The following is a 16,626-nucleotide window of genomic DNA, read 5'->3' on the forward strand; positions in this document are numbered from 1 at the left end:
TCTTCCAGTGTGGAGCCTTCCCTTTACATTTCACGCAATCAGCTCGCATCTTAATAGCTTATCGCACAGGCTTGCCAAGCACTCATCAGATTCGCCGCAAAATCCCACTCAATCGGCTCGCTCGTAATATGCACCTTCCACTGGCACCTGTTCCGTTATATGTCGAATATTTGGATGTTTCGGTTGCCCTTCGGCCTTACGTCCGGCGTCCAGCGGCTCACCGCGCGTCGAGGTCCCTGCACCATTGACGTCACGCCAACGTTAAACGAAAGTGAGGCGAGAATCATTGGACGCTCAATGCCCTATCTGGCCTTGGGCGTGATGGGTCAGGGCTTAGCTTCTGCCTGAGTCGTTCTCCAGCATCCTTGCTGCTGGGGCGTTCGGTCGCTAATGACCTCACTAGTTAATCGATGCACATACCGAAAACGTCGGTATGACCATGCTCTAGAATAAACAGAACTCACCAACTCAGTCCGATTTAAACTCAACAATCTCACCCTTTTTCAACGAAAACGCCGAGGACCGTTAGGCACCGAGCGCTTTGGTACCCGATGTTGCATGTGCGAGGAGCGCGGCGCGCGAGGCGTACAGAGCAGCATTGAGGCGGGGACGAAGCACGCAACCGTAGTTCAGCGCCCGTCTGTGCGACGGGAAGCGAAAACTGCGTGCCAGTCGAACGGCACGAAGCTGTACGTGCAGCCACCAAGCAGTGCTGGGACGCGCTGCCACGGTTATAACTGACCCGGAGCGGCTGCAGCTCCTGTTACGGACGTGGGACAGGCGTCCCACTCGTCCGAGCATAGGGAAGGTGGGCTGTCCCGCCAGTCAGGTGAAATTCGCTGGCGAACGGAGGGCCGCGTCCCGCCGACAGATGGCTAGTTACCCACTGGGGTCACGCCCCTGGTCACACAAACACACACAAACGTGGTGTAAATCGGTTGTTCCAGTTACAAACTCGGGTATGAATCGCATCGTGTCATATGACGCCCATAGTATACATCAACAGCCGAGCTTACATTCCCCATGCCACAAGCACCCCGCGTAGCATGTTTTCAACTCACGAACATGCCTCCAAACATCCGAACGACAGGGGGAGGGTGAGCATCATAGCACTGCCAGGTTCACCTGACAATAAATATTCTCTCAGAAAAATTATAACCATGGCATACGGAACCTGTACAGCCCCCAAGGACATGGCATACGCATAACACGGGCCTACAAGTCGGCTACATGTACATCTTCAAGAGTCTGTCATACGGTCCAGGCTCCGCACATAACCGCGTCATGCTCCAGTGCGTCAACACAGACGCAGCGGAACGACCGCCCCTATACAAGGCGATCGTCTGGGTACACCGGCGTGCGTCCGTACGCAGAGGCGGCGCGCAGAGTACTATCGCGTTAGCAGAGTGGCCGCGCGTGCCCGAGCTGGCGCCGGTGGCGGCCGGGCCGCGCCGCTCACACGTCCACCACGCCTCCGTCCGGCTCCGCGCCGATCGGGGGCAGCGTCGAGAGGCGACCGCGCCGCGAGCGCAGCTCAAAGATCTTCTGGATACTCTTGCGGAAGCAGGTGAAGTTGTAGTCGATCAGCCCTGTGCGGAGGGGGGTGGGCACGTCAACACGCGACGACGCTGTACCCAACGACTGGTACGGCACCTCTCCGGGTTCAATGCTGCGGAACGAAACAACATACCACAGCAAGGCGTCCCACATTAGGGGTCAAATCATAGCTGGCGGTCTGTATAGCTTTGCACTGATTGTGGCTTAACCACATTCGTCTATTTCTCAGCCTCGATCTTACTCGGTTTCGGTCCGCCTCCTATTCGAAACCTTTATGCCGTAGTTTTGTTTCTGAACGTCCCTGGAATATGGCGCAGGCCCGGTCCGCAGCCAGACAGCCAGCGTCCGGTACCTTGCTTGCGGAAGTTGTCCTCTCGCACGATACAGACAAGCGCCAGGAAGCGGTTGACCTCTCGCAGATAGAGCACGGTCGAATTGTTGAGTCGGATGATGCTGGAGCTGCGCTGGTCAAAGCCACCGTCGTTGTCGCCCTTGAGCCTGCGGCACACGCGGCGTCGGGTTCAGCACCGCCGCCGTGGCCGTGCCCTTGGCGCAATAGACACAATATTATCTCAGTTAACTCAACTGGCAGGGCCAACACATCTTACCACCGTATCATGCGATTTCCGAGTCCCAGAAAAACAAGACTTACATGACCCGCTGCTGACTATCAGTTGAAGATTGTGCAGGAGGATCCGCCTGACATCCGGGCGATCAATGATACCCGAAAACAGGATCCCGGGATCCTGGACGCGGACCCGTCACACTCGGCAGCGCTGGATCCCATGGGATCAAGGCTCGTCATTTTATGACACAGCACAAAAATCCGTTGACCTTTTGGCCGAAACTGGCCCCGGACAGAGACTTCCCGCTCAGCTGGAATTTGTTTGTATGGAAGTGCCGTGGTTAGGACTTCCCAGCAGCTGTGCTTAGTGTGGACGAATGACAATGTCAACCCGAGAAACAGCGATTAGATCCACTTCAAAACGAACACAATCCAGTGCAGACCGGCCACGCAGATTGCAGCAACCACAATCAGTCCAGACCAGCACAGACCAGTGCTGGTGCAGACCACTACAGACCAGTGTGACCAGACGCCGGTTCGGACGGCCTCGCTGCCTGACGACAGTCCACACCTCCTGCATGCCGGAGGATCTTGGCAGCAGGGATGCCGTCACTGAGAGACCACGGGGCGGGCCTGGCTCCGCCGAGTGAGCCCGCGCCCCAACCCCAGCACGGGAGCTAGGAGTGCCTCAGCACAGCGGCGGCAATACGGACCACTCAGTGCAACGTCTGCGTAGCGATGTGCCAGTGTGATCCAAGACCGACTTCGGCACCTATGTTTCAGACGCTACGCAAGGTCACCTGTCTGACTCCATGCGTGCGGAAGTCGTGCTCAATGGAAGGCACGAGAAAGCATTCGTGTATCACTTCGCACACCAAGGCATTCCGCTCATATCGCCGTCATCAGATTCGAGCAAATGAAAGTGTCGGCCAAAGCACACAGCTATGGCATCAAAACCGCGTCGATTACACAGCGCGCCAGGCGAGGCGCTCGCTGGCTTAGGTAGCGCCACCGGAGGCCGACCCACCCACCATAGAAGGCAGGTGGCGCCACCGCGCCCGAGTGTTGTTCGGCCTCCACGTCCACCCACCCCACCGCAGTCACGCAGATCCCGTCCTGCCACGGTGTGGCTGGCCACGGTCCCACCCCGGCAACGGCGAGCATGACATGGAAGAGCCCTGGAGTCGTTCTCGAGGTCACGTGATGACCCTAGGTCACCGGGTGACCCGGAGAAGTCCAGCTGATCATTCACGCGTCAGCGCAGGAGACGACCGCTCACCGTCCGGCGTTCAGCTGACGGTCGACCCACAGCCAGGGTGCCATGGTGCGCCCTGAGGAACGCCACTTTACGCAGGAGACGACCGCTCACCGTCCGGCGCTCAGCTGACGGTCGACCCACAGCCAGGGTGCTATGGTGCGCCCTGAGGAACGCCACTTTACGCAGGAGACGACCACTCACCGCCCGGCGTTCAGCTGACGGTCGACCCACAGCCAGGGTGCTATGGCGCGCCCTGAGGAACGCCACTTTACGCAGGAGACGACCACTCACCGCCCGGCGTTCAGCTGACGGTCGACCCACAGCCAGGGTGCTATGGTGCGCCCTGAGGAACACCACTTTACGCAGGAGACGACCGCTCACCGTCCGGCGCTCAGCTGACGGTCGACCCACAGCCAGGGTGCCATGGTGCGCCCTGAGGAACACCACTTTACGAACACTGGGAGGTGAGTGCCCAACGACAAACAGATAATCGGGTGGTACACTCTGACACAACTTTGAAAATTGTAGCTGACCGAAGCCTTTCCTATGTTTTGGTTTGTTGGATGTACACGACGATTGTTTATACAACCGAGTAACAGTTACCTTTCCAGGTCTCGTGTGGCCCTCAACAATTGTGGTTGTTAGCTGAATCTGTCAGCTACCCGCTTCTTACTGAATGGAGTTAAGTCATCCATGTTTCCACTATCCTCGCGATTAAGTCAATGGTCTCAGGTACTTCCTGAGTTAGAGGAACGTGTTTCAGGAGTTGTCTCTCTGGAGGCTGACCGGTATTTGACCCACGCATAACATGAGCCTCACCTAAAGCAAAGAACACAAATACCATCTCTAGAAAGGACCCGGGGATCGCAAGGCGTTACCGTTACAAGACAACCGTTGGTAGTGAATTCATCAAAATTCCCATGCACATTGAAGGCGCAGTCGGAATGAAATTTTCATACAGATACGTGCCTGGACCCTGAGGGTGGGTGTAAGATCCGGTAAGATTCCATGTTGATGGGATCCGTGGATACTTGTGGGGACTCTAGGCCCACGATTGATGATGACTACGTCTGCATGTCATCACTATGATGATGATTTGGGCTTAGTGGCGCGCCGACGGCCGAGGTCGTTCTGCGTTCATGCGTCATGACTTTATGAATATCAAGATTAAAGTTTTTGAGTTGCATGAAGGCGAGTCCACAAATCTATGCAGTCTCAGTAAGAACGCTGGGACTGATGAGTACGAAACCATGTGAAAGGTACCAATAATAAAGAAAACTATACAAGCAAATTGCGCAGCAATACAAAATATCTGGCATTGTTCTGCTTTGGCTAAACGAGATTCGGTCAATTAACACACACCTGATTATTCGGCATCTGGGATCCGCCAGCCGTTTTAGTGACGACAGGTGAACCGGGAATGCGGCGATGACAGCTGACGAACACAGCTGGCTCTCCCGCCTGTCGATATAACGGTGCCGGCTGTGCCTCTGAGCTGACTGATGGCTCGGCTGTGATAGGCTCGTCATTCTTCGATCACTTTGATTTCTGATATAGCCTTTTCCATGTTTTTTTCGAACCTATAGGTCTGGTTTCCATCCGCTCAACCTGGTAACATTCATCACTTGGATAATCGACCTAGGTTTTTCGGTGTGTGGCTCAGGACTAGATCGTTGTCGCGAGAGCTGCCGTGCTCTTGGGCGGGGAACACTTGGCAGTTAGCACGCATCGCTGCCTGGCGGGAGCCCGGGTGGTCACCGTCAAATGTAAATATTCTTTATTGGCATCGTCTAACGCATTCGGTTCTTCGTAACCCCTCCCACGGCAGTAAGGGTTCCGGTATCTCATAGTTTGCTCAGACTCTGAATATTGGGTGTTCAGTACTGAGTATTGAGTGTTCAGAACTGAGCACTGAGGGCTCAGTATTGAATATGAGTGCCCAGTCCGAGCACTGAGTGTTAGGTACTGAGTATTGAGTGCTTGCTCAGACCCTGTCTTTAATTGGGTCACTTATTCTTGTCTTGTTATTCGGCAGTGAGTGCTGCTCATCGCACCGCAATTCCAGTTCCCTTACACGATTCTGTCTCTCTTTGCACGCATCATTTTCCACAACGCAGAACATTTCCAAAAGCTGCTTTGATCGCAGCCTTCTTGTGAGAAATGCCCTGGCTGGCTTGAGGAAGTATTGGAGCATATTGCGCGTGGTTAGCAATCTGCCGACACTGATCGCATGAAGGCGGCTGACCAATACCAATCTGCCGACACTGATCGAATGAAGGCGGCTGACCAATAACAATCTGCCGACACCGATCGAATGAAGGCGGCTGACCAACAACAATCTGCCGACAATGACCGAATGAAGGCGGCTGACCAATAACCATCTATCGACACTGATCGAATGAAGGCGGCTGACCAATACCAATCTGTCGACACTGATCGAATGAGGGCGGCTGACCAATACCAGATCTGCCGACACTGATCAAATGAAGGCGGCTGACCAATAACCATCTATCGACACTGACCGAATGAAGGCGGCTGACCAATACCAATCTGTCGACACTGATCGAGTGAAGGCGGCTGACCAACAACAATGAACTGATATGCCATGGAACATCTCCTTTGTTTTCAACGTAATCCTTTTACTAAGCGGCCGTTGTATTCTGTTAAACTCTACAACCTCGATACTAACATCCTTAACATACTCCTCGCCGGATTCTATTTCGAATACACACGCCGAACAAACATCCGACACACTGCCAACAGCCGAGGTTCGGAGGCAGTGTAGAGTCTGCACGCGTGTCTCGTAAGGACAGGAGATGTTTTCAGAGGGTCTGGTGCAGAGCTTTACAGAGCCGGACGGAGCACCGGATTTCTGTCTATTTTGGGAGTATTTGCATACGATACCTCACAGACAGGACTCAGAGCGATTCTCGGATCAGGGTCATGGAAAACATGAGGCCGAGGTTCTCAGAGGGCCAGACAGAGGGCCTCTTATGACAAGCCCGGGGCGTCGGAACGCCCGAAGCCAGATCTGCCAGAGTCGCCCAATCTCGGCTGCCGGCACAGAGGGCCTCTTCTGACAAGCCCGGGGCGTCGGAACGCCCGAGCCAGATCTGCCAGAGTCGCCCAATCTCGGCTGCCGGCGCGGCCTGCCGGAGCTGAGGCAGCACGACAGACGACACATGGACAAGCAGCGCATCAAGCCGCCGCCTCCCAGACACGACGGCGGGCGAACACAGCAGACGCAAACGAGGCAGAGGCCCACGGACGGGCGTGCGCACACAGACAGTGGCAGCGGAGCTGGCGGGGGAGTGCACCAGCGGCCCGGCGCGGACAGCCGGCACGTGTCTGCGCCGCCCGGTGCGCACACAGACGGTGGCAGCGGAGCTGGCGGGGGAGTGCATCAGCGGCCCGGCGCGGACAGCCGGCACGTGTCTGCGCCGCGCCCGGTGCGCACACAGACGGTGGCAGCGGAGCTGGCGGGGGAGTGCACCAGCTGCCCGGCGCGGACAGCCGGCACGTGTCTGCGCCGCGCCCAGTGCGCCACGGACCCTGGCCCAGGCGGACGCCGTCCGGCCCGTCACTCACCCGTATATGCAGGAGAGGTCGATGACGACGTCGATCATGTCGCAGCACAACTCGTAGGACTGCATATCCACCGGCGACGAATCGGTGGCGATGTAGATCTTGGAGATGACGTCGAACAGGAAGGCCTTCTCCGTGCCCGAGTTCTGCAGCGCAGTGCACAGTTGAAGTTGCATTGTCGACTTGAAGAAGACAGTTGCATGTTTTCAAACATCAAGCCCGGCATCGTTTGTGATCTTACGGCTACTTCTCGCGTTCTTTAGCGAGGAACTTCCACAAGCCATGCATTGTGGGGCGTGGCTTGGATTAATAAATGGCGGCAGCTGCAGCAGCTTCAGGAAGTGGTGATCACGACCATAATGGTATCGACTCTTGCAACAGCTATCAGCTATACCAGGTATACCAGTTAAAACATGTGCTGGACATGGACAGCTGGTAATCACGGCCAGCTTATCAAACTATAACACTAGAAAGCCTTGCATGGTTGTGATTCAAACCCCGTTACAAATGTCATATCGGGAGATCTCGAGAACGCATAGCGCAGCTGATGTGAGCCAGATTCTTTGGATACCTTGATCTAGTAGTATTCATTTGAATGTCAACGTATAAGTGTGCAATGCACTTATGCACATACAAATGACTCGCGATACATATTAACATAGACGTGGCTAGCGACACGCGAGGAAACCCGATTGGCACATACCGAAATGAAAATATCCATCAAGTTCTCCAGTGTAGGCAGCTCCGGTATCAACTTCTGGACCACCTTGCTGAAGGCCTCAAATATGCTGTGGTCATAAATGGACGTGAGGTATATGCTGAGGTGAATGTTGTCCATACCTGAAACACGGATACACAACAATCAGTGAATCCTTCCAGCACGTAAAGCAGAGAATAAATCTATGAGCTAAGACGTTTTGCAACTCGCATGATCCGAGTTCACGCTATTCGCAAGATATTGACAATCTATTCACACCACCAACGAATGGAAAACGCACGACATTCTTTCCCCTCGTCCGTCACCTTTTTAACCGAAGACGCATGCACCACTGGGCACAAAGCTTGGTCGCGACATCCTCGGATAACAGGTGTCGTTGCCACCATAGACCTATACACCACAGCGAGACGGGCGACTCGCGGTGACCCGACGTGTCGGGTCCCTGTCACTGAATACCTATACACCACAGCGAGACGGGCGACCCGCGGTGACCCGACGTGTCGGGTCCCTGTCACTGAACACCTATACACCACAGCGGGACGGGCGACCCGCGGTGACCCGACGTGTCGGGTCCCGTGAGACCGGGCTGACAGCGCGGCGTGGGCGGCATTGTCGGCCGTCTGACTTCCGTCGGGCTGGGGCCCGGATCGGAGCGAGCGCACGGGCGGCGCACAGTGCGGTGACCGCACGGGCAGCGCACAGTGACAGTGCGGTGACCTACTGGCATCCAGGAGGTCGTCGTGCGCGCGCTGATGGATGTCGCGCTGGATGTCGATCCGCTGGTCGTCCGACAGGCCGTCCACCTTGTGAATGAACACCTCGAACTTGATGTTGGGGTTCACCTTGTATGCCTGGATCACCGTCTGCTGAAGCTTGTTCAGTGCCTCCGCGTAACCGTCCTGGAAAACAATGGCGCCATGTCGGTGAACGCCACCGGCTGTCTTAGATGCGCTACTCTTCGAAGAAAGCATGACTTCACTTGGTGCGCGGTAATTTTGGTGGTGGCAGGGGTTCGTGATTTACTGTCTTTTAATCTGTAGCAGGACGTACACATATTTCAGGGCATGAGAATGCAGGGCGCCACGTGCAGCAGTCAAGGGCTAAAAGACACCTCCGAGAAACAAACGCGAGGGGAATTTTCGCTAATCCAGCAGACCAGCCTGAACACCAGCACGCGGATGGCATTGCAATGCCATTTGGGTCCTTCAAGACGAGCTATGCTTTTGCCGACAACAACCGCCGTGACGTCTTCAAACTAAGCGCACATATGAATACCACGAAGTCTTAGTTGTCTTACACGACAGTATTTTGACATACGCAAACTACCCATGTTACGAAGAGGTCGTTGGCATACATATAGTTTCCACAGCTGATTTTGACCATCACCATAAAAACATATATGAATTGAATTACAACGAGTTGATTATTATATACTCCACCAGTCGGTGCAAAAGTGTGAAAGCACGTGCTGTGTTCTGCTGATTGTGGGCAAAGTTACAAGCTGTGGAATAAAATTTTTAAACCTGAAACATGTAGCAATTAAGCGTGAGATGGGTAGTCTCATTCCGTTGCGCAGTGTTGCCGGGCTTAATGCCCAAATGCTACGAAGCGGGTGAATTAGGAGGCCGCAGCTGTCCGCAGACTGCCTTTTTTGAATTGGTTGACTGACAAGGATTCGTAGTTGTTCCGATAATTTGTTCCACGGTCGCGTTGAAACGTAAATAAAAAAATATATAGGATGAAGATGTACGACGGGCCCTGCTGCCCTATTTTCTGTCTTTTGAAGTCGGTAAGCGTTATGCATGACTACATGCCCGTGGTATATTGCGTCCTTACAGCCGAAAATACATCTGAAATACCCAATGTCTATCTGAATAAACACTGCAGTGTTGATGAGCTGTGGCGACAGGAACAGGCCAGCCAGCAAACGCTGGACGGGAAAACCTTGTAGTTTGTGTGTAAATGTTTCCTGCATTGTTTTTCTTGTATTAAATGTGGTGGTCAACTGATCGAAAAGATGGAATACCGAGTCAAAATATTTCAATAGAACCATGTGTGGCTGTGTTGCTACCAGTACGGTGTGGTATGTGAAGCGGTGTTGTCATCGGCGAATAGACTATCGTTGTTCCTGGCGGCAGCCAATCCATTCAAATAAAAAAGGCCAAAAGAGGTCCTAAAATTGGGCCCCGAGGGAGCCTAGCTTACAGTGCTGACTTCTTCGCCGTCTGTAACGGACATGTCTTGCATGAATGACATACAAAACAGATAACTCACCGGTTTGAAAATAAATAAGGAAAGTAAATTAAAACGAATTGCATCAGATGATCCAGACTGCATGATTTGGTACGATGCAGTGAGCTTCAAGGGGCACGGGCTTGCGGTTACCAGCGAAATGTTTAGCGTTGACACGGGCGTTGCATTATGAGTAGGTGGTATGCGCGATTCGTCGACGCTAGGGTGAGACTGGATGGCCGAGTACTTGTTGAGCATTGGCGCCTTGTCACAGAAAGATCGGAGTCGCTCCGCCCGCAGACCTGCTCTTTACCTATGCGACACAGAGAATCCAGCGTGCGTGAGAAGATATAACGCATCAGTGACCGGAGGTCCCGCGCAGACAGCAAACGGCACATCCCTGGATACCCACCTGACAAAACACAGGTCCATGTCTGCTGTTACCCGTTCACCATGTGAACAACACGAACGCCAAGTGCGCAGCGCCTGCAGCAGTTCTGCCCCACAGACTAGACTTTGGTGCCACCCTCGGGCGGTTTCTGAAGGCCCGGCACGGCCGGGCCCGCAGCGGAGCGGCGCGCCGCCCGCGAGGCCAGGTCTGGCCGAACCGCAGCGGCGCGTCGCCCGCGGGCCAGTCTGGCCGCAGCGGAGGGCGCGCGCACGTGAGGCCGGGCCCGCAGCGGAGCGACGCGCCGCCCGCGAGGCCGGGCCCGCAGCGGAGCGACGCGCCGCCCGCGAGGCCGGTCTGGCCCGAACCGCAGCGGCGCGCCGCCCGCGGGGCCAGTCCTGGCCCGCAGCGGAGCGGCGCGCCGCCCGCGAGGCCGGGCCCGCAGCGGGCGGCGCGCCGCCCGCGAGGCCGGGCCCGCAGCGGAGCGACGCGCCGCCCGCGAGGCCGGTCTGGCCCGCACCGCAGCGGCGCGCCACCGCGGCTGTGACCGTGACCTTATCGCCGTTTCGCCGGCGGAGGAGCACCGTCGTACCTGGGCGTCAATGACGAAGAGCAGCGCACCGCAGCCGCTGAAGATGAGCTCCGTGTCGTAGGTGCTGTCGAAGAAGTCGATCTGGCCCGGGAAGTCCCACACCTGGAACTGGACGAACGACGAGTGCGGAACGTCGTCCTTGACTATCTTGTTGGTCGACTCGAGGAAGAGCGTCTCGGCCGGCGACATCTTGTGGAATACTACTCGCTGGATGGACGACTTGCCACTCCTGGCGGCAGGTCAACCATTCAGGCCAACGCACGCTTATTGACGACGAGGAAGATCGCGCGGTTTTTTCTTCAAATTTTCTCCGCATTGTTCGCATCCGTGGAGTTGTATCGCAAAGGCTGCTTAGCAAAGGATCTTCCGTGTACCCAAGGCGGAACTTAACCAGGCGGAACTGCGGAGGGTTATACGTACCGCACAAGGCCGCGGCGCAACCGGCCCGGATCTGGGTTAACCCCTGCTGGACAAATGCCAGCGGGTATTTCCGTGTGAGTCGGCCAAGCAATACGCCCACCCTTGGACCCGTACCGCGTGACGCTGAATAACGAGTCGAACATCTTAAAGCCGGACCACGGAGGCGGCTGAAGGCGGTTGCTGACGAGTTAATCAAAAGATAACAAAGAAATGCAGCCGTGCCCCGCAGGCTGGGCAAACTGAGGATCAGACTCAGCACAGGAAGCGACACGCACCAACACCTCTGTGTCAGGGACCGTTTCGTCAAAAAAATATGTTCCCGATTGGCAGCTATGTATGCAGCCGGCAGCCCCGCCTCACCAGGCAACTGGCGTCACGGCTACCACGGCTGCAGACCATGATTCGGGACGGTGCGCCAGCCGCCATCCCAATCCGTGCAATCAGCTCTGACCAAAGGCCTCGAATGGAAGATTCCCTGCCTTCATCCCACCACAGAGAGAGCCTGCCCGCCGGTGAGTCGGCTTTGAGTTTCAACTGATGGGCGGGGAGATGCCGACCATTCGAAATATGGACTGGACGTGTCGTGTCTGGGTGGAGGAGGGGGGGGGGGGGGAGGGGGTGCTGGCCCAGGAGCCCATTCGCCCATGCACCTCACAAGAGCAGTAGAGGTGCGGAGCCAGGTCGGCACTTGTCGCTATGACCGCTGCAGGCAGGCATTGCGAGCAACACCTGCATTATACTCTGGGCTAATTACGGCCTGGGCCTGGCCCGCGGCCAGCGACCGTGACCTATGCTCATGAGAAATCCATGACCTATGACCTATGCCCATGAGAAACTCGCACACAACGGAAAACAAACAATGGAATGCCAGGCAAACAATATGTGATATTCAGTATGAAATAGTTCATTCGGCGAGGTGCTGAGTCGTATCTGCCTTGCTTGCCGCAGATGAACTCAGCTAGCAAGGTGGGCCTGTCTACCACCTCCCACCCCACAGGCACGGCCCCGAGCACACACATTCAACTGCCGTCTGAGGCAGCATAACGCCCCTCTCGACACGTCTCTTGCACTCGGCTTCAGTCTTCAGCTATTCTCTGTTCCGACATCCTTCAGATGACGACTCGGCCCTTCGTGGATCGGAAGGGGGCGAATGGATGAATCAATGCATGCCACAGTGATTCAAGCTTCTTTTAAAGTTGAGGTGCGCGGTTTAGATGGGCGTTCCAGGAAAATTTACCACTGCATTGAGACATTTGCTCAAATTCCACAAGCGGATCCCGAGATCAAGTCCCGCATCAAAAGGGGGAGTTCTTGGGCCGACGGCCCCTGGAGGTGGCAGGACTTCAAGTACTTCTTCGCAGTTTAAACACCCGCAGAGCTTCCAGAACATAACAACGGGGGCCGGGGGCATCTAAATCGGATCCGAAAAATTGAGAAGTTTCCACGCTTTGAATCCAGGATCCACTAATAACTTCGTGCCCACCTTCCCGGAATCTGGAACCCGTCTTCACATTTTGCCACCGGATGTTCTGAGATTCTGAAGCCTTTCGTATTTTTGTTGAAATATCTCTTGGGATCAGATATCGTGGGGGAGGGGGATTCAGCCAGATGTAAGTCTTTATTATCAGGCATGCCATCGAGCAGATCTGCAGATGATCAATGGCCTATCGTACGTTTCAAAGTGTCACATTAATACAGTTTTGCCCAGAGACCTTTGCGAACAGTGGGAGAACAAGGTAGGATGAGGGGTGCCTTGTTGGGGACCTTGTCCGTTCACCGTGGACGGACGTCTCGGACAAAATGGGATAACCAGAGTCCCACCCGCTGGATTATCTACCCACTTCTTGAATGCCATCAGCTGTATCGCCCAGTCACCTCTGAGTGGCATCACTTGATCGCCTACGCACCTCGCCAATGCACGCGGAATCTCTCACCTCCTGAGCCCCATCAGCAGGATTTTGGGCTTCATCTCCACAGCACCATTGATGTCGCCCTCCTCGTCCGGACCGTAGAAGTCCTTGGGGTACGAGCCGGTGTAGGAGCGGCTGTAGTCATCCTCCACCTCGTACGACTGAAGCACGGACAAGAGCGGGGCTCAGTCGGACTGGCAGAACACCACAGCGCTCCACATCACGTCGGCACAGCGTCCGCGACACACTGCAGCACTGTCTTAGTCGTCAGCCGCACACTCCGACACGCCTCCACCACACACTCCGACACGCCTCCGAAGCACACTCCGACACTCCTCCACCACACACTCCGGCACGCCTCCGAAGCACACTCCGACACTCCTCCACCACACACTCCGGCACGCCTCCGCCGCACACTCCGATACGCCTCCGCCGCACACTCCGACACGTCTCCGCCGCGCTGTGCTGGCGACCGAAGCAGAAAGGGGGGAGGTACGCGGCCACATCATGTCACACACCGCTAAGGCTCAAATGGCTATTTGGTTATACGTGCATACTCTCCCCCAGCCGACTGCCACAGCGCACGACGTCACTTCTGGCGCCGAGCCCGATTTGGGCACATCCAGCAGCGCGGGCTCGGCGCACGGCCGTGGGCGGGTGCCCCCCCCCCCCCCCCCCCGCTGAGCTACACCAGCCACCATAAACTAGCGAGTCGACGAGGGGTGCTTGATTAAGCGCACTGGTCACGTGATAGCCTGTTTTCTTGCACGTGGGATCCTCACACACGGACGGCGGCAGCAGCTGCCCACCACAGGACGCGTGGCGATTACGGCTGGTACGGAGCGGGCGTCGGGCTGCACGCCCTGCACGGCTTCCCTGCGTGGGTCGGCTCTCGATGGTCGGTCAGCAGTTTGAATTCAAGGCTGTGTGGGAGCGTGTGGGCTTCGCCATGCATGATTGCATGCGCGTCGCAACCCGTCATGTTTGCTCAGAACCACGTGGCTGGGTTCAGGATGATTACAAAAAGCGCTCACTTAGTCAACAACGCACGGCGGAGATGCCCGCCGATGGCCTTGTGCCGGAGAGCTGACGTTACTCGGCCAGGGCACGAGGCAGGTTCAGTTCAACCGGCCGGTTGCAGCGCCCCATCAGAAGGATGACCAGCGCGACAGCAGGTCACCTGATCTCGGAAGGTCCGCTGCGATCGGCGTCGCCCGGGCCTTGCAAGGCCTTCAACCATCCTGTACGCACCATGCATTTGCAATTTATTTAAAACGCAGTCCGCTGGCGACCTGTGCCATCCTACTACCTATTGTTACTGAGCTCAGCGATTGAGTGAAGGAATGTCCCAAATAACGAGCGTGCCAACCTCCCCTCCAAGCTATTATGACCGTGGCACGCCCCCGGGCTAATGTCACGCTTTCACGAAAGTTCTGTGGGTTACTCCCACCCCAGCCCTCTGTCCAAAGGCGCAGTGAGAACCTTGGCAAGGAGGGGGGGGGGGGGGGGGCGCAGGGTTGACGAGGGCCCGCTCCCCCCCCAAAAAAATTGCCTGATGTGGACCACTTATTTAACAGCATATAAGAGGCGGCCTTTTATTCGTGCATGCAGGTTAGGACACCACAGTTGTACACATAATTTGGTGCATGCTGCTTTAGAAGACATGGTCAGCGATCTATTGAGATGTGACAGAAGGATGGAATCTTTTGTACATTTTGGTGATGGAACAAATTTAAGTCCACCCTCGTCCTTCTTATTTGCAGTTGAAAATTGTCATCGTATTGCTTAATATCTACTTTGATGCGACAATTCCACTGCCTAGGCACTGATCACCGCTCTCTAAGCAACATCACAGGTGCTTGTCAAACAATGCTGTTAATAGGTGACACTGACGTGCCATTTTAGACACACTTTAATGTATAGGTCTAAAATAAAGGAGAAATGATAAAAATAAATGCTCCAATAGTCTTGGAGCTTGCGGATTAATGACGAGTCAGCATAGTAGCAGAGCGGGCTTATGCGGGCTGGATCACTAGCTGGTCGGCGGGCCGAGCTGTGGGGTGATATTTTGGAGACAGCTGCGTCTCAGGTCAGACCAACACGGAGCCAACTGTTCGGTGTTGGTAGCCTCGGGCTGACATAGAGGCCCACACCGTCCCAGGGGTGTCCTCAGTAGGTGCAAGAGGCCTTCTGACTGTTATTTCAGGCCAAGGCCCTACGGCTGGGATCCATTATGCGACCTCCAGCCAGCCCTTCCAGTTCTTACCTCCAATGGGGCCATTGATCGTCAGTTCCGGCGAGCCCCCGGCTCATCTTCCAACTTCATCGAACCCTTCCCTTGGTAGACTCGAGGCAATCGCCAATACAGAAAACTCTATAAGGCACTGTGGTTCCCTGACATAAAAAGGGGCTCGATCAGTACAAATCACTGGCCCGGCTTTGTAGGTGGATGGGAAGTGGGCCCTCGGGCCCATACCAACACGGAGCCCGCTGTGCGATACTGGTGGTGCCTGGCCGGCATAAAGGCTCTTATCGACTTAGGGGGTTCCCGGTCAGTGCAGAGCCATCTGACCGTTATTTGAGGGCCCGCCTCCGCCGGTCAGGACTTCTGAATAAGACTCCAACCAGCCCCTTATGCCCTCAGGCCTTCCAATCGGGCCAATGATCTCGGTCCCGTTGGGCCCCCCAGGCCCTCTCCGGGCCTCCTTGAGCAATGTATGTGGCCGATTTGGGGGCCATTTCCAACAGACAAGCTGGAAGCACTGTGGGGCCACTGACACGTCCTGGGGCTCCGACCAATGTAAACGCTGGCCCCAGCTTTGTCCCTGCTTAGGAAGTGGGCTCTCCGGCCCATACCGACATGGAGTCAACCATGCGCTGCCGGTGGTGTCTGACCGACATATAGGCCCTTATCGACTCAGGGGCCCCCGATCGACACGAAGGGATCCTCTAGATGGCATCGGCGTGCCCAGCCCTGCGAGCCGGGGCACCTGAATACGACTTCCGGTCGACCTTTTGGGCCCATCGGGTCCTCAAATCGGACCCTTAATCGTCAGTTCCAAATCTAAGGAGGGGGGGGGGGGGAGCACGCTCCCTTTGCCCCCTCATGGCTCCGCCACTAACACATCTTATCCTATGATCGTGGCTCGCTGCGCTACGCAATACAGGTTCCTCCATGATGACCTTGGACTACCTCCAGAACACAAATCTTGCGGCGCCCGTAACTCAACTGCACGTGACCTTGATAACACGCACCGGTTAGGGGATCGCTGTGTTAGTCGCACACTGGTCTCGCAGTTGCATCATCAGTAGCCAAAGTTAAACAAAGGCCAGAGCATTGAGAATGGAGGCGGATGGATAAATGTCAGTGGATGGCTGTTCCAGGAAGTGGATGGAGTTAA

General features: G+C 55.7%; 1 protein-coding gene across 1 annotated transcript in view; it reads right to left on the bottom strand.

The window, feature by feature from the left end:
- Positions 1–460: 460 nt before the first annotated feature.
- Positions 461–16,626, bottom strand: part of LOC119100976 (ras-related GTP-binding protein C) — a 39,546-nt gene continuing 23,380 nt past the window's right edge. The window contains exons 3-9 of the mRNA XM_037224209.1: positions 13,250–13,386; positions 10,896–11,124; positions 8,405–8,582; positions 7,669–7,805; positions 6,969–7,111; positions 1,910–2,055; positions 461–1,589 (exon numbers count right to left, since the gene is read on the bottom strand). Coding sequence (XP_037080104.1) covers positions 1,456–1,589; positions 1,910–2,055; positions 6,969–7,111; positions 7,669–7,805; positions 8,405–8,582; positions 10,896–11,124; positions 13,250–13,386 — 1,104 coding nt within the window. The 3' untranslated portion in view covers positions 461–1,455. The remainder of the gene's footprint in view (positions 1,590–1,909; positions 2,056–6,968; positions 7,112–7,668; positions 7,806–8,404; positions 8,583–10,895; positions 11,125–13,249; positions 13,387–16,626) is intronic.

Source organism: Pollicipes pollicipes, unplaced genomic scaffold, assembly GCF_011947565.3.
Source record: "Pollicipes pollicipes isolate AB1234 unplaced genomic scaffold, Ppol_2.1 Scaffold_4881;HRSCAF=5763_pilon_pilon_pilon, whole genome shotgun sequence".
In the NCBI taxonomy this organism is placed as follows: domain Eukaryota; kingdom Metazoa; phylum Arthropoda; class Thecostraca; order Pollicipedomorpha; family Pollicipedidae; genus Pollicipes; species Pollicipes pollicipes.